The 26,974-nt window shown below is 44.5% G+C and overlaps 1 protein-coding gene and 1 pseudogene across 1 annotated transcript; both read right to left on the bottom strand.

Moving 5' to 3' along the window:
• Nucleotides 1–378: 378 nt before the first annotated feature.
• LOC121834758 lies at nucleotides 379–21,874 on the bottom strand (annotated as a pseudogene).
• A 1,698-nt stretch (nucleotides 21,875–23,572) lies between these two features.
• Nucleotides 23,573–24,466, bottom strand: LOC121834757. Its single transcript, XM_042288517.1, has one exon. It carries the CDS (start codon nucleotides 24,464–24,466, stop codon nucleotides 23,573–23,575), a length of 894 nt encoding a protein of 297 aa, XP_042144451.1.
• Nucleotides 24,467–26,974: the final 2,508 nt, after the last annotated feature.

Below are 26,974 nucleotides of genomic sequence, written 5' to 3'. Positions count from 1 at the left end.
AGTCATATATTATAGCGGAAAAGGGGAGGGGGTGTGTTCGAAAAGATTAAACGTTATTGATTATAATATTCGTGACTATGATAAGGATTGACAAGACATATAAGAAGTAGTATATAATACTGGAGGAACAAAATATTTTCAAGGCTTTTCATTTGCATTTAAAAGTGAGACAGCACACCCAAAGGAATAATTGCCTGAAGATTATAATCGTTCATTTATATCGTAAGCAGAACTAAATAACTTTGTACAACAAACTCAGGTAAATGAAGTCATATCCAGTTGTATCTCTCACTCAGTCTTATATTCAATAACGAAGAGCAGTCAGACTCAGAACTCGTATTCTAAAGTATTTAAGATTGTGACCGAGATGTTTTTATTTTATACTGTGGGAGTCCAATGATCCCATATGCCGTTGTGGCATTCGGGGTAGGCTGCAGGGTCGGCTGGTTTGTTAAGAGGCTTCACCTCTTCTTTTTTAAGGTCAGCGAGTAGCTCCTTTAGCTCATTTAGCTTGCCAGCCTGAAAGAAAATGAATAATTGTCACTTGAGTCTGCGATATTCAACAGTACAATTTTGATACACTGTCGGCAGGCGTCTGAAGTGAGTATATGTGGCTTCGGTAAACGTCGTATCAGACAGCTGCCCAAAAGAGTTACAAATATAAAGAATCAGTAAAAGCTCACAAGACAGTGCGTTTTGTGAAACATTTCCGCTTCCGTAGCCGAGTTGGCAGCTCATGCTGGTCCCACACAGATGAGCCCGGTTCGAAACCCACCAGCTGTTTTCAATTTATGAATTTACGACTGACTTCTCCACCGGAAAGTTCCAATACATTCTCGTCAGTTACTGTGTGTGTTCTAGTTTTAGACCGCGCCGAACCTATAAAGTGTACAAAAGCAACCGTGGCGTGCTGCATCGAGTAAGTATTTCGCCTTCGCTTGATCCTGCTGCTATGCCTCCATCGACTTCCCGCGACGCCGGTCATTGTATTTCTGCTTTGGCACAATTTCGCCCCATTAAACATTAAGTTTTCTTAGTAATCAATTGTTCGGTCACTCGTGATTTGTTATAATATCTCTAAGCGAACATGTAACGGACAAAGTATAATAACGCGCAACAAACTCGGGAATCACAAACACTTTGCTTAGTCCGACCTAGCATCGGATTTTATACTTCGTTTCATTCTAAGTTAGTTTCCGGTAGATGCTATGCGGCCCAACCAAATACGATGCCCAACGAAGTCTGAGGTCCCTGAATAGGAAAGGCAGAGCTGGCCAAATTACTCATATTTTGTAATTAAATTACATTACTAATTACTTTGCTGAAAATCGCTGAAATGTAATTAAATTACATTACAAATTACCACAGCCAGAAAGTAATTAATTACCATTACAAATTATTTTTAAAAGTAATGACATTACTTTCGCATTACTTTTGTGTAATTTTAAATATAAAGGAGCTATTGATAACTTCCTTTTACAGATAACTTTATTTACATTATTTACACAGTTCATGGCACCCAGCTAGAACTCTCTGTTGCATATTTACCGATGGACAGAGGAACGCACGCGACCGATCCGTTTCCCACCCCAATTCGGACAACTACCAGGGGCCTTAGTTCGACCAACTTCCCCTCCTTCGTTTCCCGAGAATGTCGAGCAGAAAAGCTCGAATGGCAGGCACTTACCAGCCCTATTTCTCACAGTGGAAGATAACACAGAGAGGGTACGCAGTATGCGTCAGAAAAAGTAAGCGGGAACTTTCAAGAGGGGCCAGAAAACGTCGAATGCAAAACAGCAAAACATAGGTAGAGAATCGCGCTGAGCGGGTTTTCACAGTTCAAGAGAGTGGCAGAAAATGTCTAGCTGATGGCGGGCGCGAGAGTCGCACCAGCCGCATGAGCATGAGCAACGTAGCGGCCGCCGAAGAGCGTTTTTTGGAAAGGTGTAGAGGAAAAAGAAAAAGTAAAATAAAAAGAAAAGCGCTCTTGTGTATTGTGGACACAAAAATATGCCTTTATGCGAAAAAGTAATTAGGTAATTTAATTACAATTACCGTCGCTGGAGTAATTCATTACATTACTAAATTACCTGCTACAAAAAGTAATGAATTACATTACTAATTACTGGAACAAGTAATTAAATTACTGTAATTTCATTACAGTAATTACATTACTGCCAGCTCTGAGGAAAGGTAGCGACATCTTCTCCCTTCTCCTCTGCCGCGCAAACTTTCCCTGTCACACTCGCGCGTCGACTGTGCACCGCCTAAATCGCTTCAAGATAGCAGGCGGCGTTCTTCGAAAAATGTCGCTGCTTTTCCGTATAGGGGGGCTTTAATGGGGCCAATCAAGCAGCAAGAAAAGTGCATTGTAACGGTACTCGTCATCTCTCTGCGTCTGCTATCCCTGGCTAAACCATAAAGCAAATGCCTTATCACCCTGCGCTTTTTTTTTTTTTTCGTGTTGTGATTGGTTTAGACCATGGAGGTATAAAAAGCTTCTGGAGGCGACATGACGCTGTGCAGAGGACGATGCCACCCCCCCCCCCCCTTCCCCAAACGATGATCAAAACCAAGAGACGCTTTTCGTCCAATAGCGTCTCTTGGTTTCGGTAAACGTTGGGGGGGTCCTGTCCCTATGCACAGCGTCAAGTCGCCTCCAGAAGTTTTCTATACCTCCATGGTTTAGTGAGTAAATAGCGAAAGCACACAAAAAAAAAAAAAAAAAGACGAGCGCTGTGACGACGCTTTTTTTGGAGCCACTTGATCGTTTTCATTGGGTCGTGGCATTGCCTGGGATCTGACTTAATGCTAAACTGAGGTGCACTGCACTGTGTGCCCAAGATACGCGTCTAAGCCACCGAGATTAACATCAGCTCCCAATTAGAGATGAGTGAAACCTATGAGGTGGTTGACCGTCGCAGTGATGCAATCGCACGAGGCATACTTATGCAGACGCAATGTCAAGATGGAGCTCATTAAAATGTACGTGGACCTCAAGTTTCTAATGGGTCTCCTCCCATCGCCTGTGATAGCTACAAATATTTTCGCAGACGCCACAGCGGTAAACCAGCACCAGTTCGTTAATAGCTATTAGGTTACGTATCCCTTGTCAAAAAATGACTTGCGAAGTAAAGATTTTATAAATTACTTTTTCTTTTAAAGAAAAAAAAAACTGTTGTGGTCCTGGCTAAGTTATGCACATTAGTAGGTGCAACACTTTATTAATGACAGAAAATCTAACGATGAGCAAGGTGCTCGTCGACCTGACAGCCTAACCACACGTCGACATTCCAGAATGTTCTCTTCATCCGGGTGCCGGCCCAATGTTGCCATTCTGACAGGGTTGTCAGACCAGAAAGGGATATGAGTCAAACACCAAAAAAACATTGCTTTTGTTTTACTTTTTTATCTTATTTCGTGGAGATGTAGTGGCCGCTACACTAGTTCAACGACTTCGAACTCAGCACGTCACTATTCTGCGTTTCACGAAAGCTTGGCGAACTGTGGAGGAGGGCCCCACAACCCAAAAAGAGCATCGGAGCGAGGCGCGTGACCCGACGTCACGGGAGCATTTGTATCACCACGCCAAATGCGAGGACCGGAGGAACCGGCTGTCGTCTGCTAGCCAAGAGTCGTCTGCTTCGTAACCAACCAACTTCGGATGAACGTCCACCTCAGCAACATATCCGTCCGCTGGAATAGAGAGTTCTGGGAACAGCTCATGAGACAACCATACGCTCAATTTAGCCGCGCATCTGTGACGGGTGCTAATACCAGGGCACAGTGCGATGTTTTGAGCGGAAACGGCCAATTACACGGATGCGATCGCCGGCGATCGCCAACGGCCACAGTCCTACAAAGCGAAAAAGATCGAGAAGATACGGATGTGACGTCATTTGTTTGGTTTAAAATTAAATGAAACTAAATTTTAGATTATTTATTCTTTATTCTTCCCAGAAGCCTAGAACTACTTTTTGTCGCGGAGGGCTCTGTTGCTGTGGCTTTAACGAGGCCCCGGTGGCCTCGACCATGGAGTGTTATCAGGTGACTTGCTCCGGCGCCCTTATTGGGTCGCGGGGGCCGCAGCCGCCACAGTTCACCAAGTGATCGTGAAACGGAGTATATATAATCCTTCTAAGAACTGAAGCGTAATTTCAGCTTTCTAAGAATAAAATGTGACTAAGTATTTGATCGGAATGCGCTTGTATTCAGATGCTTTCATTCTTAGGAAAAGGATTACAAAAACATTTAAGCGATTCATAAAAAAAAAATTAGGCGAAGCGTACAGGTGTTGACAACTCACAAGTAATGCATAAATAAGCAAACGCTTCCATCCGCACAACCAGTCCTGTTGTGTTAACTAGCATTGTTTAGCTTTTATCAAATATTGTTACGAGAGATATCGAATTCGATGTGGCACACGCTGATGTTCCATAACAGGCGTATGAAACAGGAAACATGGAAATATGGTACGGAAACCTGAACCTGACAAAAACCGTTTCACTGTATTTTCAAGGATATGTAGCCTATTTATTGCAAAGGAATCGCAAATATGTCCCGGTTACAAGCGTATTCACGATTTTATTACCTCAGATACCGCACGTAGCTATTAAAAAGAAAATTAGATGGAAAACGTTTTCAAGCTTCAATTTTTATGTGTTTTGTACGGTGGTTCGCACGTGCTTTACACAATTTACCCCTCCTCCCCCCAAAAAAAAGAATTTGAATCGAAGCGTAGCGTGGTTTAGTTGATTCGATGCTTCCCAGAAAGCCTTCTGACGCAGGATGTGTCGAATGTTTCTGTCGACCTATTTCTATCTATTCCGCTCCGTTTGGAATCATACTGCCTGTTTTGCCCGACCGCTTTTTAGGTACCAAGAATGCACGACGCACTCTGCGTCAGTCAGTTCTTTTGTAATTTATTAAGGTGAGTTATTTACCTATGTCCGAACGTAATGAGAGAGTGTTAAGGATTCGTTGAAATCTGTCATTAAACTTTGATTATTGTTTGGTAAACGGTTACTTTAAAAGTGAATAGGCACGTGATCACGTAAATCTAGTAGATTCCGTGACACTTATAATGAACGTTATCACTTAGCCTATTGTTATGACATTATCATGTAACATATATTGATTGATTACGTGAGATCAGGCTCTGGCAAGGCAAATGTTTAGCGACAACGGAAGTAGATAGCAGCTGTAACGACGCTCATCCAGGCCGCTTTGCTGTCGCAGATGAGTAAGCAAAAATAAAAAAAAGCTTTACTGTCGCGGGCTAGAGGAGCAGATTATAAAGCGAAAGGTCCGGGTCGTAACTCTGCGCTAAAGAAAACGCATTCTGTTCTCTTTTGTTCTTTTTTTTTTTTTTTGCAAGAATCAAAGCTTTTTTTTTTTTTTCATGTTAACGTGAAAACTTTCTTTCGTGGCAGTTTAAATATGAAAACCGACAAAAAAATGCATCCTTCGTTCAAATCTTTTTAAGTATTTTTTTTTTGTGCGAGCACATTTATCTTTTTCCCGTCTCTGTGTGCAATATGTACGGAGACATTTCGATTCCTTTTTAATGGCTTATATTGAGAGTATAATTCAGATTACTTACCTCCGTCTTCTCGCATACCAAGTTATTTGTTTCACAAGGATCTTTTTTTATGTTAAATAAGTAAAATGTATCTTGATGTATGTCGACACTCGACGTTTCGTCACTACAGTTTATCTTGGCCTCGGCCCTCCAATAGGGAGAAAATTGTAGCGGTTCGGGTTTATACAAGTCTCTGAGAGCAGAGGCAGCCACGGACTCATTCATCAAAGCATCGAGGTCATCCAACGGACGCTTGCCTCCAACAGTCTCAAATCTCTGGTCATACAAGCTCTTGTTGAATCGTCCTTCAATGAGTTTGTAGTCACCCACTCGAATTGCGGAGTAGTTTACTACTGAGTTTATATTGAGCACGACCGTGTCACGTTGGGAATCGCTTGATGTAGACAACGAGTCCCACATGTCGACTCCGTCTATATCGCCAAGCTCTGAGACGTTCCCTCCTGGAAGAGACGATACTCGTTAAGCATGCGGTGAGTCACCCGATGTCCTACTACTATGGTTGCCTATTGCTAGCGTGCGAGACCTGAAGGGGAACGCTTATTTTCGTCTTGGTAGCATGTTGGAAACGCCACCGACGACAGTGTCTGCGATAGGTGGCGCAAGCTGCCGCCCGTTACAATGGGAATAGCCATTAACATCCATCCATCCATACGCGTTACGTTGCTCAGCGTTGCATAGCGAACCACTCCCGGCTCCGACCTCATCAAATGCGCCCGAAGAGTCTTGGCCGCGTCTGTATCTTACCGCAGCCGTGTTTCCCGATCTCGCTCGGATATGTTAAGGTTTCGCATCTCGACATTCGAAAACCTACCCCAATCCAGCGTTGCTCTCCATGTCTCCTCACGTTGTTCAACTCGCAGGAATTGCTCGGAGCTCGGGCTCAATCTTGTCCCTCGCGGTTGTAAGAGGCAAATACGGTAAACCACCTCTATGTGTCCGCTTATCTGCGCTGGAGTACGCCTCTATACTTGGCGCGACTGCCTTCGACGTTTGGAAAATCGTTACTGAACGACATTCACATTTCCGCGTGCCAGTAACTGTTAAAATCGACATGAGGAGTAGTTTTCCCTCCTCTTATTATCGCATTGCTCTTCGCGCTCGCTGGTGGACCCAGTAGATATACGGGGTTGAGATAGTCAAGGCGGTCTGTGCTACTGCATGGAGAGGATCTGTGTCCTGAATTTCCAAGTTTTGTATAAAAAAGAGGAAGTAGTTGCCACAGCTATCACTCCCAACGTTTTGTATAGCGCTGTGCTAAGGTAAGCTGACATTATTAAGAAACTACGGTCGGCTCCTACACGTGATGTCTAAGAGAAATGTTTCTTCTTAGAGCCGCACCGTGACGCCACCGTCTTGTCGTACGCTTTCAATAGTTCCTCGATAAGATATTGACTAGGTATGCAAGATCAACATGCAGGGTATTTGTTTCTAAGAACGCAAATATATGTCGCTTAAGTGAAGTAACTGTAAAGCAATGAGTCGGGAGGAGTGATAAGTAAACGAAGTGTTCAGCTGAGAAACTCCTAAAACAAAGTTTATTACGACGTTTCGAGCGGGGACCGCTTTTAATCAGGTTAAACAACTACAGTTCGAGAGGGTTTATATACCTAACAACCCACTTTCTCCCCCCATCAGCAAAAAAGAGAGAGAGATCACGTTTAAGCAAGAATACAACACAGATCGCCGTTTGAAAACAGTACAGCGCAAACGCAGGCAGATGAAGTTGTTCAGAGCCGCGAGAGGGCAGTCCCCTTGTCAGATCCTCTGTGGGGGTCCTGGAGGGTCGGCTTACCGCCGTGACCCCCGAAATATCTAAATCCCGTAACTCTCACGATTCGCTATCACAACCTAGGTGCAAAGTGTGCAAGCACATGTCAAAAAGCTGGGTGCAAAGTGTGCAAGCAGATGTCAAAAAGCTGGGTGCAAAGTGTGCAAGCAGATGTAAGAAACGACTTGGGCCAAAAACGCACACTCAAACTTTATATGGACATAAAATGCAGCTATGACTGCAGCTATGACGTTGTTTACCTGTTCCACTGCAATGTCTGTAGCAGGCAGTACATTGGACAAGCGGATCTGGGTTTTAGGTTGCGGTTTAATGATCACAAAACTCACGCCGCACCGTGTTTCCCCCCAATCTACCACTCTCAAACCACCTAAACCTGCCCGACCACACCATCGAGAACATTTATGTTATCATTTAAGAATCCGGTTTTCGCACATCAATTGAAAGAGAACAAAATTAATCATTTCTTATTTACAAGTTCTGGGCTTTGATTGAGGGCATAAATGAAAGCCCCTGGAGATTGTTTAGTGCACGGCTAGCCCCGTCCTGATTGCGGGCGGCGGAGAAAAGCTCACCGGAGAAAAGCTCACCGGAGAAAAACTCACCGGAGATAAGCTCACCGGAGAAAAGCTCACCGCAAAACTGGCAGATGCGGAGAAAAGCTCACCGGCCTTTCAGCGGATGCGGAGGAAAGCTCACCGATATTTTTTGAGCTTAGCTTGATTCTGCGTCAAACGTGGCAATTTAACACCATTCGCATTCGTCCCTTCATTAAAATATGTCCTCGTTTTAATAATATTCTTGAAGTTCATTGGGCATATTTACTAATTCCTCATAAATTAGTAATCACCCATTCTGTAAATTAACGAAGCCGCAAGTATAAAATCAGAACATCGTACACCGGTAAGAAAAGGCAACAATTTATTGACAGCTGAGGGTGCGGCGTCAAGGGCTCCGTCAGATAAAGAGGTTTGTTTTTTGCGAGCTAATATGAATAGCGGTGTGGTGAACCGTTTCAGCTCCAAATATTGTGTAGAGCCTAATAAATAAGTAGGTGTTTGTTAATGTGATCAGTGTCGGCTACGCTGTTTTCTTTCTGTTAATTTCACTAACAAAACTTTAGTTGCGAGAACAGCTTCTGCGTGTCGTGTTTGTTGCCTTCACTCCGTCGTCGTCGTTTGAGCGGTTTTCATAATGTATAACGTTTACCAACTCGCCCTATTCGCTACCTTACAGAAGACTACTTCGTATATAGCTCACGAGTAACAACGGTGCCAGTGTGCGGCTCTGAAGGTCATGGGTGGCTCACCGTAGAAGGGCACTATCACACAAAGGGAACGTGTGGAAACACCAGCACGAACGGCTAGAAAACGTGCATGTCAGTGGAAGAAAGAAGCCTCGATATCCTATTGACTGTTTTATCCTCAAAAGCTTCAAAGAGAGTTTCAGGCACCGCGTTGTTGCGCATGCACTTTTGGGGTTTCGGCATTTACAGCTTTGATTTTTAGGCTTTAGGCAGTCATCATTGAGTTTTTTTAACTTTTTCCTGTTCTTCAAGTTCATAAAGTTTTTAGTTAGGCTTTTGTTGCCACAGAAAGCCACAGAAAACACTCGCCCGCAATTATTAATTTGGGAGCAATATACCCGATAAGCTTAACAAATATTACAAAAAAGGACATTTTCTTTTTTACGAAGCTGACGAATTTTAATGAAAATAAATTGATATATGTCACCGCATGGATCCAACAGCCTCCATATAAAAAGAAGAAAAAATATCGGTCAACTTTTCTCCGGATACGCTCAATGGCCGGTGAGGTTTTCTCCGCATCCGCCGGTTTTGCGGTGAGCTTTTCTCCGGTGAGCTTATCTCCGGTGAGCTTTTCTCCGGTGAGCTTTTCTCCGGTGAGCTTTTCTCCGGGATTCCCTGATTGCATACCAGTATCCCCCTCCGTCCTTCAAACACTTCCGAAACATGAACTTTACCTCAAAGCGTTAATCATCGTTGTTAACTCATTCGTCAGAGACGAGGATACAAAGAAAACCTTTAGGGAACGCCCTGAACAGCTCCGTTAAGCAGGCATGAACTGAGTTTTCCTAGGACCTTTTGTTTCGCACAAACACTGCATGCAATCTTCTGATAGCGAATCCTGAGACATACGGGATTCAGATGTTTCGGCGGTCACGGTGATGAGCATCCCCTCTAGGACCTCCACATAGGATCTGACAAGAGGACGGGCCCCTCGTGGCCCTGAAAAACTTTATCTGTCTGCGTGTGCGCTGTACTACTATTTTCAGACGACGGTCTGTGCGTTATTCTCTCTTAAACATCTACTCTTTCTCCTTTTTTGTTTCTGTTTTTGTGGATGAGGAGAGAGTGTGGGTTGGCTAGGTGTAAACCCTCTCGAACTGTAGATATACCTGATAAATAGCGCTCGTTCTTTTACTTGAGATGTTTGAGATGTTCTTTTACTTGAGATGTTTGGATAAAGGCAGTGCCTTCCGGCACTGCCTTTATCCAAACATCTCGCTCTCCCAAAACATTCGTTTGATAAATTGTCAGTGACGCTCCTAGAATCTGGATTTAAATCAAATCGCGAACGTGAACAGCGTGAATCCTACCTAATTTACAGATTTAACACTATTAAACAAGGAATAAATGAAAGCCCCGGTACTCTGGCATCGAATAAAATGCTAACAGATGAATAACAACAGCAATAAAAAAACACTCTTCTTTTTTCTTTTTTTTGCTAGCAGTGGTACTGTGTTTGGGGCCGGAACTGGACCATCAACTTTTCTTTTATTTCCAGGTTCTGATATCCATTGTTTTTCTTTTTACTTCTAGGTTTAACATTGTTCCCTTCCAGGTTTGACTCATGCATGCCTGCATGCACACAAGTGACCGTGCCGCCTTTTCTTTTTTTTGAGACAGCACTTTAGTTTGCGCGTGTAACTTTCGTCTATTGTACGCTATCGTCTATATAGGTCACCGCTGCCGGCCCGGACACAAAGTCACCCTGCGCCTCCTCTCAAGAAGCTACAACCGTCACCCCGCCGTCCTTGAAACTTGGCACCGACCGTCAAGCTTCTTCACCCGGTTAAGAACTGCCCTACGCTTCCCTCTCTCGAAAGCTTCAACCGTCACCCCTCCGAAATTCGGACTCGACCGTAGCATTGTATAAATACCACCCGCGTTCATCTGTAAAAGTTCTTCCTGACGAAGGCCGGACTCCGGCCGAAACGTCGAAGATTAAATCGTCCGTTGTTGCTGTTTTCACTAAGGGTTTTTTTCTTCTCAGTTTTATACCCACGCCTTCGGCCTCCCGCCACCATGCCCGTTATATATATATATATATATATATATATATATATATATAGCAGGACACTGGAATTAGGGAACTGATTCCTTCTGGATAACGTTACTTCACCCGGCGGACATAAATTACAGTATAAAATTATCATTGCCAAATTAGTTTCCTAATACCTACGAAATTTTTGAGTATTCGTTTCGACTGGGACATTCCAAATAGAAATTTGCAACCTGTAATCAATATATGCCGTAGCACTTCTTAAAATTAAGACAACTATCAATCATTCAATGGCTTTTATCAGAGTCAATGCATATTAAAGTTTACTGCAAAGCCATTTTGCTTTGCGCTCTTCTCTGACGAAGTCGTCCTGTCAAGTTTCCGACATACCGAAACATATAAAAAAAAAAGAGCGCAGAAAGCTGAGCGCCCGAAGAGACGGCAGAGTAGAGCACGCCTAAATTTTCCACGGCCACGTGACTCGCTACCCTTGTCCGCTGCGGAGGCTGACGTCACTTCCGGTGTGACTTCCGCCGCTGTTTTTGAGTCTTGTTTCATTATCTCGTCTGCTCACGGCTTAAATTTAAAGTGGCACTCCGGAGATTTCTTCATCGTCGCTGATTTGCCTAAAAATTGGCTCAACACACCGATAGACACGGCTGCATCAGTTCCCCAACTACTGTACGAAAAGAAAAATATTTCGCGAAGTTATTGAATTTTCAAATTTCGTTTTCATCGTGTTTCTTAAACGGGAAGCCCCTACTGGCAACATTGAAGTGTGACGACAAAAATGGTACAAAGTGGGCAGTAAGCCATTATTCAAACTGATTGAAAGACGTTTGATGGTCGGAAAAGAATGCTTATAGTAGATGATTCACTGAGAATCACGCCAAAAATACTCGACGTGCTCTCTTTAAGATTACCTCCGCGACCTGAAAGTTTGTACCGTTTTTGACGTCACACCGCTGGAAGGCGCGCGAAAATTTCAATCTTAGTTTCATCATCATGTTCATTTACTGTTTTCTCAATTACTATTCTGAATTTCGAGAAAATAAATATTATACTGTAAAGACTAAAGTTCGGGTAGTCAGAAAAGACAATTTGTTTGGGCAGTTTAATATACGGCCGGAGTACGCCTTTAAATTTGCCAGAGAATTTTGTAGTCAGAATTCTAACTGCTACAGGAAATTTTCACGACGGGCAATAAATTCCTTGTAGCACGATAGGAGCACGGTATAGTGAGCTAAATTCATCACTCATGCGATAGGCGTAAACCTTGTCGGACGAGTGCGACAAACTTTTCACCTGATAAATGTTGAGAGACGGAAAGACCGCACAGCATTTTCGCACCTGCAGCTTTGGGCCTTTTTCACGAGTGGTAATTTGAGCGCATCGCCGCTCTTGCCTCGAGTTACAGGTCTTTCTTAAATTTATTGATTAGATAGTTTTTGAGGCCGCTCTACAAGCTTGTAATTTAAACCTCATGTATATCTTCACCAGTTAAAAGTAAAGCAACAAACATTAGTTAATTAATCTACCTGCCATGATGATTAGCCTTCTATATTGCGTTCCCCTATCCATGTAACTCAAAAGCAGAAATTTCATTTAGAGAGTTTTTTTTACATTATTATTTAAAGTCTACGAAGCTTCAAACACACCCTGTATATACTCACCCGCTGCAGAGTAGAGCGTCGGAAGCCAATCTGAGATGTGCATCAGCTGGTTGGAGACACGCTTCGTGTTCTTGAGACGACGACTCCATAGAAAAGCAGTACCCCTTACGCCACCTTCATATAGGGTAAACTTTCCACCCCTGAGGGGCCAATTGTAGCCTCGATTTGACTTGAATCCCCAGGGCAATGCACCGTTGTCCGAACAAAAAACGATGATGGTGTCATTTAACATGCCCGCCTTTTGCAAGGTATCGACCACGATACCAACAGATTGATCAAGTGCGTCTACCATACCTTCAAGAACGAAAATACGCTAATATTATTAATCACCTCGAAAGAGTTAATGGAAAGATATATACATGGTATTTTGTTTTATTTACAATTTTGTTTAAGTCCTGAAAGCTACACTAAATGCGGTACGTGAAGCATGACTAATACCCCCAGTGGGACATAATGTAGGAGTTAAATCGCCATGATAAGTATAATAATGAACTAAAATTTGATAATAACTTTCTAATTAGTGAAAATAATAATTTGGTTCAAATTATAAACGCTGGGGGTTTTAAAAACATCTATATAAGTAAATTTCAGAAAGGTTAGGGACAGTTGGGAAGCGCGGATTGTTGCGCCGCCGACCTTGCTCCCGTAGCACGAGGGGTAACTTGAGCGCACCAACACGGTTTCCACGTGCCCGAATCCTTCTCAAGTTACTTAGGTTTTAGATGACGCTCAGCAGGTTTCGAAATGTAACCATGTGTTTATTTTCACTAATGTAAAAGTTAATTAATAAATTCGAGTTCATTATCCGACCTGCCGTGACAATTCGCCTCCTATATATGTCCCCCTGGCCACATAACTCACCTGCAGAAGCCGCATTATAGCAGTTTTCACGGCAATTTTAAAATAAATAAAAAAAAAAGCTCTATACATTTTTAGGTATTATTAGACAGAGGTCATTTTAGTAGTCTTTTCGAGGTCTGTAAACAGGTCTGTAAACAAGAAATAGTAAAAATATGGAAATGAATTAAACGCACTACACGATTTAGAATGAAGTTTAAAAAGTCACCAAAAAACAACATTTGGCCAAACCGGTAACGTCTTTCTCATTTAATCAGTATACGGTTCATTCATATGCATATTTCATACTTCATAGTTCCTTGCACTTTATAAAAAGGAAAAAAGGAAGCATGCAGGGCATGCGAGTTCTGAGGAAAGACGGGGGCCCACACACAAGGGTGCCCGCAGAACTGAGCCATCATAACTCTAAAATAATAAACCGGTAAATAGAAAACATACGGTTCAGTCAGGCAAGGAAACAACCACACATATCTTTCGATTTTACTCTGCATTCGGAGATTAAACAGGCGGTGCAGCGATTTTTGTAATTTGTGTAAATACGAAATAAATGTCTGGCGTATATAACCTATAAAACACACGTCGCATGTTTCTCCTCGTGCGACATTTCCGTCTCATATCTAAACTTTCCTCAAACCGCATCGACGACCTAACCCTATCCTGGGTTCGAAACTTCCTTCCCCTCGGACAGCAGGCCACAGAAGCAGGTAATCTCACTTCTGAGCTTTCTGATGTAACCTCTGGGGTTCCACAAGGTATTGTCCTTGGCCCCCTTTTCTTCCTAATCTACATTAACGGCCTCCCAAAGTAACTAACATCGGGTGTGCGTCTATTTGCTCAAGATTGTGTGCTATACAAAGATTGACGATTCTGATGATCATCTGCGTCTTCAAAGCGACGTTAATCAAGTAGAACGCTGGTGTTCTAAGTGGAAAATGACCCTTAACTCTGCTAAATGCAAACTTGTTTCACCCGTAAAAGATCTAACTCATACTTCACATATTCACTTAACGATTCGCCCATCGCAGCCGTTTCTGTTTACCAGCACCTCGGTGCTGAACTAGCCTCAAACCTTTCTTGGGTACCCCATATTAACACGATTACCGCTAATGCATCTCGTACACTAAGTTACTTGGAGCGCAATCTAAAATTTGCACCCCCTTACCTTTGCAAATTATCTTATGAGACATATGTCCGCTCTTCCTTAGTGTATGCAGCCGCCATCTGGTCCTCTCCCCAAACCTATCTTATTAATCAAATGGAATCTATTCCGAATCGAGCAGCTTGTTTTATTTCATCACCATACTCGCGTTTCGACAGCACATCACTAATAAAACAAAATTATTTGATCTCTTTTGTGGAAACGCGCCGTATAATTTCTCTTTTATGCTTAATTCACAGATTATGCTATAGCCCCGGTGGAACTTACTGCTCTCTTCCAGAACCACTTAATAAAGAGTCACGAACCTTTAACACTAAGACCTTCGAGCGTATTTTTGGGACAACATTAACATTCAACAATTCTGCCTAGCCACATGTCATTAAACTATGAAACAATCTTTCCAAAGCCATAGTGTCTATTCCTGATCACGAACCATTTCGGTCAGAGATAATTATTATTTTACCATAAATAACAGTGTCAGATTCTTTTATCCATTCATTTCTCGTAGGGGAAAGCCAGCTCATTCTGTTTTCGACACAATATTAACTGAATATTGTATGTCCGTGTTTACAACATTTCAGAGAATAATGTATATATATATATGTTTCGTTTCTACGCTTACGTGTTTTGCATAATACTTACTTCCGTAATAACTATGGTTTATACCGATACCTTTGATATTGTACTGATGTTAGTATGCAGTGAGGTATGTGAAGTTCATTTTTTTTATCCAGCTGTATTGCCCCCCCCCCCCCCCCTAACGAAATTCCGAAAGGCCTTTAGGTATTTTGAAAAAATAAATAAATTAATTAAAGTCGAAAAAGAAATTAAAGAAAGACGAGCAGCGCTCTTTCCCTCAATTTGCAGCCACAACAAGGGTCCACTTGGTCTGGGGCAGATTATATGCCACCATGTGTATCATAGCCATGCACTGGGGTTGGTTGGCAAAGAACAGAACACGCGCTGTGTTCCAAATGTTGTTAGGGTTCGGCTATTGTCCTCATTGCAGCGATTGTATACGGGCCACGTGTCTACTCGAATTCCTGGTCGAGCTATAAATTCTCGCGCGCCCAAATGGAGTGCTAAAGCAATGATCGAGACCAATCAATGAGTCGTCTTGAAATATTGTTACTTGGGGACTATAGATCATCACTGGAGGACACAGCGATTCCCAAACTTCCTCATCCAGTTTTGCGAACGAGAGATTTCATTCTTGTAATTACACCACAACAATAAGATTCTTTGCCAAGGGTGTTTCGTGCTAGTACACGCGGGTCACATTAATTTCAGTAAGCTCATCACCGGTAGAAAACACTCTAACCGAATATCATTGCATAGCGGTGTTGCGTACCGCTGTTGAATATATCGTCAAGCTCATTATATAGGAAATATATCACAGTGCAAGCGCAGCACCCGTAAAACAGCGAGTACGCACCGTTTTGGTAGTCTTAATTATGTCATTAAACTGGTACAAAAAGCGACACTAAAGGAAGAGACAACGTAAGAAATTAAAGTCAATACGAACCTGCAAATAAAGTTCTGTTTTTTTCTCCAATATAAGAAAAATTTCTCACGCCATGAGTTGGAACTTGGAGAAGCGGGCATCCACCACTTACGTGAGGTGCTTGGTGACTTAAGAACAAGAACATTGGCTGAAAGTGTACAGGACATTTGATGAGCTCAATATAATGCGAAGTTCCTGGTTCTCCAAAAGCCAAACAAAAATATATATTACAAAATTTCTAACTTTCACTGATTCATCACCTCGAATTAAATGTACAACAGATTATTTCTTATTTCAATAAAAGTGTGTATTATCATAGCATTAATAGCTGGAAAATGTGCACCACCACCCATACATCAGTGTAACTGCTTTTTTTTTAATTTATAAATTGTGTTTGTTCTCACCGCTGATTTGTTATGGCGCCCAATTATTTCTACAGTTTTGTTCGTGTAGTAATATGTTGCGTATTCTTTTTCTTCGGCCCAGTAATTTTGGTCACCACATCTAAAATCATGACCCGTGTGATTGTTCTGGAACAACAGAAATCAATATTTCCGCATGAACACGTGAGGATCGCTTAAACAGCAGACTAATTAAATAATGCCAGAATGCAGTGTATTTTGCAAATACATGAAATGAGTAGACATACTCCCGTGAAGTTCTGATTGTAATAGTCCAACGAGGGGTTGTAGAACCCCAAAAAGGTGTCAAACCCCCGTTTTATGGGTACATACTGCCTGTCGTAGTATCCGAGGTGCCACTGCAATAGAAATTAGCGGTACAAAATAGGTTTAGCGGTACATCCTGCTGCTTAAAGGAGTCAGTCCTCAAAAAATGTTTTCGAACTTTTGCTTTATATAACTCAATAGTACGAAAACACAATTCGCCTTTGCAGTCAAGGCAAGAGGTCACATTTATTTGCTTAACCTCTGCCCCCCCCCCCCCCCCCCAAAAAAAAAAAAGGTCTAGTTTGTTGAAATATTGGTTTCTGTAGTAATAAATCGGCTTCATCTTAAGGGGGGAGGCTGGTCTTTAACTTTGTGTTTTTTATCTTTCATTTATCGTGCTGAAATTAAGTATACTGATGTATTTCTCAGTGGTGATTTCAAATATGCAATTAGTTTTCAGATAGCTTTATTACATCCTGAGTTATCAATAAATTAGTCATTCTAATTAGGTCCTCTTTACGGGTCGTTAGCGTAAAAGTCTTCAGAATATATCAGACATTTTTATAGAATTGCGTTCCCCCAGACATGTTTTGTGCGGTGATGCTATTTTTGTTGCTTTTTATCTTATACAATAATTTCAATTAATTAGTCTTAAAAAGAAATAACTTCCCGTTTTGTGCAACTTGGTTGCAGATGTGTTTTACCAATGTAATATAATTAGATCAGACTTAAAATAGCATCACCGCACAAAACATGTCTTGGTGAATGCAATGCTATAAAAATTTGTGATATATTGTGAACAATTTTATGGTAACGGCCCGTAAGGAGGACCTAATGAAAATTACAATTTTTTTAATAACTCGTGACTTAGTCAAGCTATCTGAAAACTAGTTGCATATTTGAAATCACCACTGAGAAATACATCAGTATTCTAAATTTCAGCAGTATCAACTAAAAATAAGAAACAAAAAGTTAAAGACCAGCCTCCCCCCTTAACTCCAGGACAACTCTGCGTTATTAGATTTCGATCGGGTAGATTATATTGTTATTTGGCCTATTTAGCAGATCTGCCAAGACATGTCACAAGTAGTTTTAGAGTTTTCTAGATGTTGCACTAGTAGTGTGGGTCATGGCAGAATCTGTTTTATAACTTTTATAACAATTGGCCTACCTTTCCAACCATGTGGGTTTTATAACCCAGGCACCTGAAGTATTCTGGCATAAGAGTATAGTTGAGCGGCAAAGCCCACGGCTCCGCTGGCTTGATTACTGAATGCTGCATGCCTAGAAAAACGATACATAATTTATGCGAACACACATTGGTGCAAAAACAGAAAAACCATTTGTACATAAGACGAGTCTTACCACACATAATTATATGGGACCTCGAGCTATAGTCTGTTTAACTTAAAGCCTCCTGTACCACTGTGGCAATCTTGAACAATTAAGCCATTAGTTCAACCACTGAACTTCGGCACTCATCCTTGTGGCTAAAAAGCTGTGGCTCGTGCCACTGGTCCCTTTTCCGATCTCAATTCCCTCCTTTATGCTGCTCCCCTGTGCATACTCAGAGCATGCTGTTGCCTCCGTTTTACCTATTAACGTGAAACGCTCTTTGGCGAGGTGTTCGGCATTTCTTGAAGCCCAAATGTGAAGCCTGAATAAACGCGTGATCGCGAGGCTCGACACCGATTGGTTGATGGTCGGGGAGAGGGGTGAGGTGCTCGACACCGATTGGTTAACGGGAAGGTCAAGTGATTAGAGGGCTAGGTGAGGAGGAGCTCGACCACATGTGCGCGCTGTGGGAGAGAAGCTCGAGAGTGTGGAAGGCTCTGGAAGAGCGCCAGGTTTATCTGCTTGATTAGCGGTAGTATCACTTCCTTCTAGGAGCAACTATCAAGTGTACACATGGTACGCATTGCACTATCTGATGAATATCGCCGTCAGCGTAGGCGTCTGCCGTCTGCGAACTCCGAGTATCTCTATACGTTGTGATTCTGGAACGCTTCGCGTATGTAACACAATTGCCTAGCAATTTGTCATATTTTGTTCAGAACACCTAGCGCCAGCAGTCCCCAAATGGCACAGAAATGGAGTCAGCTCGTCGAGCGAGGATGCCAACCTGCATGGGAAGCATTCGTTTTTTTATATGGGCGTCCTAATCGCGCTGCAGGGTCGCGCTTTCACAAGAAAAAACTTTACCAAACGGTAAAAGACATCGCGCCAGGCTTCCTCAGTATTTCACGAATAACAGGTTTTTGCGCGGCGTAAGGTCGGACGGTTGTCATTCCACAGAATTTGCAAACGGAAGTGTTAGCACTACAACACGAAGCCCACCCAGGAATGAGCCGCATGATGTTGGCATGGTCATATGTGTAGTGGCCGCACGTGGATAAAGAGATAGAAAACATCGTTCGTCACTGCAAAAACTGACATCCTTCCAGCGAAGACTGCGGAACGACTTCAGCCCGGGCCATACCCGACCAAAGTTTGGCAGCACGTTCATGCTGATTACGCAATGAATAATTGTGTACACATTCTGGTTTTGGTACAAGCGTATTCAAAGGGGGTTGAAGTTTTCTGCATGCATGCGACAACGGGCAAGAAAGCCGTGCAAAAACTGGATACATTCTTTGCAGCTTACGGCTACCCCGAAGAGCTAGCGAACGACAATGGACCTCAAATCACTGCAGAAGCCTTTCAACAGTTCCTACGGAACCGTGAGATTAAACACACGAGGACACCTCCATACCAGGCCTCTCCCAATGGAGCTGCAGAACGTCTTGTAAGGCAACCAAGACATCTTGGGAATAAACAGCGGCAAAGAAACATGGACAAGAGTAAAGGAACAAACACGACAGGACGGCGCTGAACTAACAATTGTTGTTTATTACAAATGTGTGTCTGGCGTGGTCTATAAGATACCCTTGTCTTGTGGCAAGGTGTACGTTGGACACACGGGCCGCTGCCTAAATGATAGACTTAGGGAGCATTCGTATTCACTCACGGCTACAGTCGGGGGGTTGCTACCTTTACACTGCAGGGACTGCATGTGCCAGCCTAATATTAGTGAAGCCACTGTTTTGGACAGACATAGAGACAGGGTGACAAGAGAAATTATCGAGGCCTATTTTATCTCAGAACTTGGCGGGAGATGCGTCAGCGAACCGTCAGTGGCGTTATCTCACAAAGAGTTCGGGTATTTGCGATCGACTATAACCGGCATTACGTGGCCACTGACTGGGCCTATCGCGACATATTATGCTGCTTGGTTTGCACGTTTTGTGTGTGTCTATATATTTTTATCTAATTAAGGTGCTTCTTGTTTTTCTCCTTCTAATTTTGTGTAATAAACTACAGTTGTTAGTTCAGCGCCTTCCTGCCGTGTTTGTTCCTTTGCTCTTGTCCAAGTTTCTTTGCCGCTGTTTATTCCCAAGATGTTCACCTCAAACCAACTAGCCCAACACGTCACATTGTTGCAAACAAGACTGCGCTCCTCAAACACGTTCTGAGTGACAACTCTGCGCATGTGCAGCGTACAATGAAGAAACGCATAAATGACTTCCTGGTATGGTACAGGAATACTCCAAACTCGGTAATAAGAAGGACACCTGCCAAAATCTTTTTTTGGCGTTGGCCTTGAATAAAGTTGACCCTGCTAAAACGGAACTTCCCACGTAAAATGGCGAATCGGCCACAAAAAGAGTTGGAGCATCGTAAACAGCAAAAAAATCAGCGGAGGATCAGCATCAGTGGGTGATGCGGTCTATGTGAAGGCAACAAGAGGACAGCCGGTATCGTGGCAGCAGGGAACCGTGGCCCAAATCGCCAGTCCCGACACCTACATGGTAAACGTAGAAGGCCGAGTGCGATTCACCCATGTCAACTTACAACGTAACGTGACTTCGCTCCAGACCCCAAATCAAGATTGCTCAGGGTTTCCGGAGGTTGGACGGAGCGAGGACGGAAAGGACGCGCATCGTGCACGTTCGCCAGTCCCAACCACTGGGAGTCTTCTCAGCGGCAGTGCCCCCGGTCAACATCACGAGACACGAGACGTTCTCGCGGCGAAGCATTGGGGTTCCGGCTACCACCCCCAAGCGGCTAGCAAAGCAAACATCGAAGTGACCCGGCCCACCCCCACCCCCATCCCCATGACGAGTCCTGATCCAACAGCGGACGGACAGTAAGACCCAGCGTTAATACGTCAAAGTAGCCGCTTTCGAAGACCTCCTGAAATATACACCGCAGAAAACTTCAAGCGGAAGTCCAAGCAAAAAAAGAAAAAAGTTGGGTCTTGTGTAATGAGAGGGGAATGCTGTAAACAGGACGTTACGATATCAGCTCCGATAAGCCGAGGCTACGCGATGCTTTCCGATAAACCAGTATTTCGTTCCATTACCGAACTCTGCGTTGCGAGCGTGTCTGTCTTGGCCGCGATAGAACAGTTGCCATGATTACGTTGACCATAGCAGACGGACTTTATGAAGTGGAAGGAGACGGCGGTGTGGCGACATCAACTGTGTACTTGGGCTCTTTTGCTGTTCTTTTCAATAGGTGGAACATGAACAAAAAGTGTTCGAAAGAAAGAATATATACTCAGATGGCTGATTTTCTTCAGCGTCTCACATTTTGACAAGCCTCACATGAAACGCACGTTTTTAGCTCGCAATTGAGACCAACATTTCGTACTGCAAATTTGGGCTATAATTACTACCGATGTGCCCTAAGATCTTTAGGAAAACTAGAATCAATTGGGCGAAAGGTAGGTATTCCTACGCATTTCGATCAAACTTGTATTATATTACATTTAGTTTTATTTGGGGCTCCATCACCTGACATTGCGCGTAAAAACAGCCTACAAACTATCAGTTGAAAACAAACTTTAATGCAACGGTAGATGCCGCTCGAGTACACCGGAAGATTTATGAACCCTCTAAATAAACAAGCTCAAGATGTCAGGCAGTGTACCCTACCTATGTGAAAAGGATAACGGCCTGTCATGAGCGCAGCCCTTGAAGGCGTGCACAGGGGCTGAACGTAGTGCTGGTTCAGAATAATGCCGTCTGCCGCAATCGCATCCATGTTCGGAGTGGGAATCTGAGACGAGCCATGAATGCTTGTGTCATCCCATCCCTATGGAAAAAAGGTTTATTATTAGAACATTCATTAAAAAAACAATGTACTTTGTCATATAAAATCCTATATGGCTGAAAGGCGAAGATACAACTTCTAGGCAGCTATAGCATGGCAGTTATAAAAGGCATTTGAAATTAGTTGCGAGGCCATATACGAATCTTAAACTCTCACAAAAATCATGACATATTTCATAGAGTTCTATGATACGCCCCTACTGATGTAATAAAATTAGCGATACAAATGTTCTACCTGACTAAACTACGAGCTATAAACGGCTAAAGAAACCTGTGGAAAACTTATAGGCATGCATAGCATGCAGGCTAAAAAAAAACATTGCTCAAGCCATACATTATGAAGCAGGACATAAAAAAATTAGTGGCCGCTGAAAAGGCTAGAGCGTGACGGCTACAGAATTTATAGAATACATATTATTTCCCAGAAAATATAGCGTGAACAACGAAATAAATTCTCTGAAAAGCTATACGCAGCTACAGGGGAGAAATAGCAACTATACTCCCCTAGAAGCTTAGTTGAAAACTAAACCCACTGGGACAACAACAACATAAATTGTTTGTGTTTCTGGTACAATGCTCGGCTGCCCTAGCTCAACGGTGCGTCAGTGTTCGGCTGTTGCTGAAGTTCACGTTGAAGCACCGATTGAACACGAGTCAAAGCAAACCCTGATGCAACAAGAACTAACTAAAAGTTGTTCGATCCCGCTGGACACATTACGACGTTGGTAGGTTTACGGTGACCAGTGTGGCCACGTTTATTTTCGAAACAAAACGACAAGTCAACGGTAATATAAAAAACTTCCAAAATTAAAACCCCATACTTTAGTCCCCAGTCTCAAGAGCCGAATTCCCCGAGAACCCTCTCGGCAGCCCTTTTCTAGCCTCGTAGATGCCTCCTTTCCCTCCAGAGATGGACCAATCACTTCAAATTTCACCACTCCCACGTGGTACACTGTCGTCCAATGGTCGGCGAGCTGTCATCCTGTCGCTGCAACCGCCAAACCTAAATTCCTTGTAGGGTTGTTCTCTGCAATTTTTCAGCCTGACTGGCGCCAACCGCTAAGTTATTGCATCGGGCAAATAGCGATAATTTTACACTAAGCGGGGAAACCCTCTATATACAGGCACATTCGGCTAAAAGCCACAGCCAGCTGAAAGAAGGGATCTGTCCAAGCAGACTCCCGAAACCCGAGACGTTTCTTAACGACCGCAGGGAAACCGCTCCCCCCTCCCGGCCGCTCTGCCCACGCAAATGCTCCCTCCAAAACGCCGACGCTCACAAAGAAAACTAAAAGAAACGATGCCGACACAACTGTTGAAAGATAGACTTTTCTAAAACAAATCTTACTTATTTCTAACAAACTCCTTCCTTCCTTCACACCTCCCAACCAAGAATGTTGAAAGTACACTTGCTGTTCGCGCAACATCTGTCCCCCTTTTCGAGAAAGACGCGTAGCATACAAAAACAAAACAAAAACAAAGGAGCTATACCCCCTGCCAAAAAAAAAATAACCTGTTGGGCCAGTGAAAACCAACACCACAAAAACAAACAAGCAAACACAGTCCGGTGAGACCCAAACCCGTACGTTCCAGATTGCACCATGACCAGTATTTATACAAAAGCAGAAAAAAAGATTAACGTTGGCTACAGGCAAAGATATCCAAACGCGAACAGAAAAAAAAAAGAAAAAAGTTTGCTATACCTAGTCTATACCCGAATCTGTTTCTCCATGCCTGCGCGTCCCCGTCGTCTCAAGTGTCTCTTGTGACCGAGGCAAAGGTGTTACCCCCGCACCCAGACACGCGGAGGCCGGTTTGTTCCCGGAGTCCACGGCTCCATGCACTATTCCAGGGCAGTTCTGCTTCAGGTGCCCCAGCCTCCCACACGAAAAGCACCTTGCGGTCGAGGTTTCTCAACCATTCGCTGGTCGCCCCCAACTTCCGCAGGCCCACCGCGCATGTTCACCTGTGGCTCCTCGGCCGCCCTCTGGGGCTCCCAGTTTCGATCGTGGTGACTCTCTTCGAATTTCTCAGCAAGTTCCGCTACTTCCTTTGGCCTTAGCCATTCTTTGGTTTCATTCTGAAGTACGTAGGCCCGGACATCATCCGACATGACATGCTTTAGCCGATCTGAAATGATCAGCTGCCTTAGATCATCTAGTGTCTCTGCCTTGCGGCTCTCCATGTAGTACCCGAACATGGTATTCAGTTCGGTAGAGAACTGTGCCCACGACTCCTCCTCTTGTTTGCGTGCGACATGAAACCTCCACTTATACTCATCCGGAGTCATCCTGAGCTCGTCGAGGATAATGTCTCGTAGCTCCTTGTACTGCAATACCCGTCCCTCTGCTCTGTTTGCCACAACGGCGCTCGCTTTCTCGTTTAGAAATGACAGGATGAGTGCCCCGTGTAGGTCCTGTGCAACCTCACAACTTGCCAACATTGTTTCAGCGCCTTTAAACCATGCAGGTACCAATTCGTCCGTCTCGGGCATTGGCGCCAGCACCGCACGTAGCTCCTTTGCATACCTTCCGACTCCCCCCGTACCCCGAGTGTTCTCTTCATGAGGCTGCCCCGTTATTTTGAGCTGCTCTAGTTTTATTTTCTCGAGTTCTATCTTTAGTCTCATGAGCGTTATCTCAGCACTAAGGTCATTCGAATCTGTTGGCTGCCCTCCCTCACTGGTGCCAGCGTCTGGTTCCGAGTTGGCGCCACTGAGGGAAGACCCTGGGGTCTTCGATCTAGTCTCTCTGGTCATGCTGAGCCTTGGAGAAAACGGGAATGGGACTCACCCACTGTTGCCTGGCAAAATCCAATTAGCTGCTCCTCCAGTCGCCGCCACCCACTTGCCGCAGTGTCCCCACTCGGCCTGGCGATCATGCCCGTCGTCTGGAAGTCTCAGCTCCTTCTTCGTTCCCCGAAAATAAGAAAAAAAAACATCGCACACAAAAAAAAGAAAACGCACAATTTTCCGGCACCACAACGAAGTTCAGCACTGCAGCGACGATCTCGTCTCTTTTCTTGAGGCTTGCCCCGATATTCTGTCGCCGCTCGCTGAAGATGCTTCGCCGGTCCGCAGGTGAAGCCACAGGCCGTCCTGTTCTCCGACGTAGATGACGCCCAGGACCACCCGTCAGCTGCCACCACTCCTTTTGGGTAACTGTACCCCCCCTCCCCCCCCCCCGCCCCCCGGGCTTCTCGCGTAGATATTGCCACGGTCCTCACTCCGGCAGGAGCGAGCTTTGTCCGCTCCTGCCTGTCGTCGTCTAGTCTCAGTTCCCATCATATCTTCCCCCTTAAAAAGAAGACTGGAAGGGCTGAACCCTTTTCCTTTCTCGAGTCGAGCGCCGTGGAAGTGGCACAGGAGTTGAGAGGGGCTGGTTCTGGTTTGTTGAGGGACTTTTAGATGAACTTGGGTTTGCGGGAATTGAATCAGTGGGATTCGGGCCCGGCAATGGGTCCAGCCCTCGTTCAGCTAGAGCTCCGTCGCAGGGAACCTTGCCCTCTGATGTAGGTGTGAGTGGCGCCTCTGGGTCAGTCCATTCCGGAAACCCAAATGGGTCTTCTGTGTGCCGCTGGCGAACTTGGTCAAGATGGCGACGCACCAGGTCCGAATTGGTTTGTATCGTCACCATGCGTGAGCCTTCTGCGCTCTTGACGATTCCCGGCAGCCACTTTGGGCCCTTACCAAAGTTTCTGAAGAATATCTTTCTGCCCGGTTTAAAAAATGGTGGAGTGGGCTGACTCCCGCCCTGTGCAGTCAGCTCTGACCTCTTGTCCGGAAAGCACGTGTCCAAACGTGACCGGATCTGGTATCCCAAAAGTAACTGGGATGGAGACTTGCCCGAAGCCACAGGCGTACGCCGATGATTTAGAAGCAGTCGGCACAACTTGACGTCCAGTGTGGACCCGCTTGTCTTCTTCAAGGCATCCTTAACAGTACGTACGGCTCGTTCGGCGAGGCCGTTCGATTGTGGATGATAGGGGGCCGTGCGGTAGTGCTCCACGTGGTTCCTCTTTAGGAACTGAGAGAACTCTTCACTTGTAAATGCTGTACCATTATCCGTGACGACAGTCCGTGGGATTCCAAAGCGGCTGAAAAGCTCCCGAAGTTGTCGGATTGTGGAATCCGACGTTGCATGATTGGTAGCTGTAGCTTCAATCCACTTCGAGTATGCGTCGATGACAATCAGGATCATCTTTCCGTCGACGGGCCCGGCATAATCCAAGTGTAACCTCGACCAGGGTTCACCGGTCACCGGCCAATCGACAGGTTTCTGCGCTGCTGGCATAGAAGCCGCTTGAATACATGTCTCACATCTCTGGGTGAGGTCTACGATAACCGAGTCCAATGAGGGCCACCAGAACTTTGAGCGAGCAATCGTCTTCATGGCCGACGCACCTTGGTGGGTCTCGTGGAGGAGCTTGAGGACAGCTTCGCGAGCCTTTTTTGGAACAACGACTCGGTTTCCCCAGTACAGCAAGCTGTGATGCACCGAAAGCTCGTCTTTCCTGCTCCAGAAAGGTCGAAGCCCCTCTTGCTCCATCAATAGCTTCCGCGGCCATCCGCGCTGAATATAACTGATGACGCTACGCAACGTCTTGTCTTCCGCGGTCATCTGTGCCATCTGTTTCGCTGACACCAAGCCGTTATCCAGCTCCTCCAAGGAAGCAATTATTTCAGGAAGATCCTCCTCTTGTAGTTCCTGCGAATCCGCTTGAAGGGGAAGTCTACTCATGGCATCGGCATTGGCGTTGCTTGTCCCTGGCCGGTACTCGATGCGATAGCTGTATCCACCCAGGATGATGGCCCACCGTTGAATTCTAGCCGCAGCCATTGTCGGCACGGCCTTGTCATGATGAAAGAGACCTACCAAGGGCTTGTGATCTGTAACCAGAGTGAACTCCCTACCCAACAAGTAGTCCTTAAACTTCGTGACCGCGAACACCAATGCCAAGGCTTCTCGTTCCAGTTGGGAGTAGTTCTTCTCAGCACTCGTCAGTGTCCGAGAACGAAAACCGACAGGCTTCACTTCGCTTCCACAACGGTGGGAAAGGACGGCGCCAATTCCATGTGGTGAAGCGTCACATTCAAGAAGCAAGGGCTTCGTTGGGTCATAGTGAGCTAACATGTTGGACTCACTCAGGATTGTTTTTGCTCGTTGAAACGCCCTGTCTTCATCTGTTCCCCAATGCCATTTTACTCCCTTTTGCAACAGTGTGTACAAGGGGGACAACAATGTTGCCATGTTTTGCACAAACCGGT

Source organism: Ixodes scapularis, unplaced genomic scaffold (genome assembly GCF_016920785.2).
Source record: "Ixodes scapularis isolate PalLabHiFi unplaced genomic scaffold, ASM1692078v2 PGA_scaffold10__122_contigs__length_95168666, whole genome shotgun sequence".
Classification (NCBI taxonomy): Eukaryota; Metazoa; Arthropoda; class Arachnida; order Ixodida; family Ixodidae; genus Ixodes; species Ixodes scapularis.
This window is presented reverse-complemented; position numbering and strand designations above follow the sequence as displayed.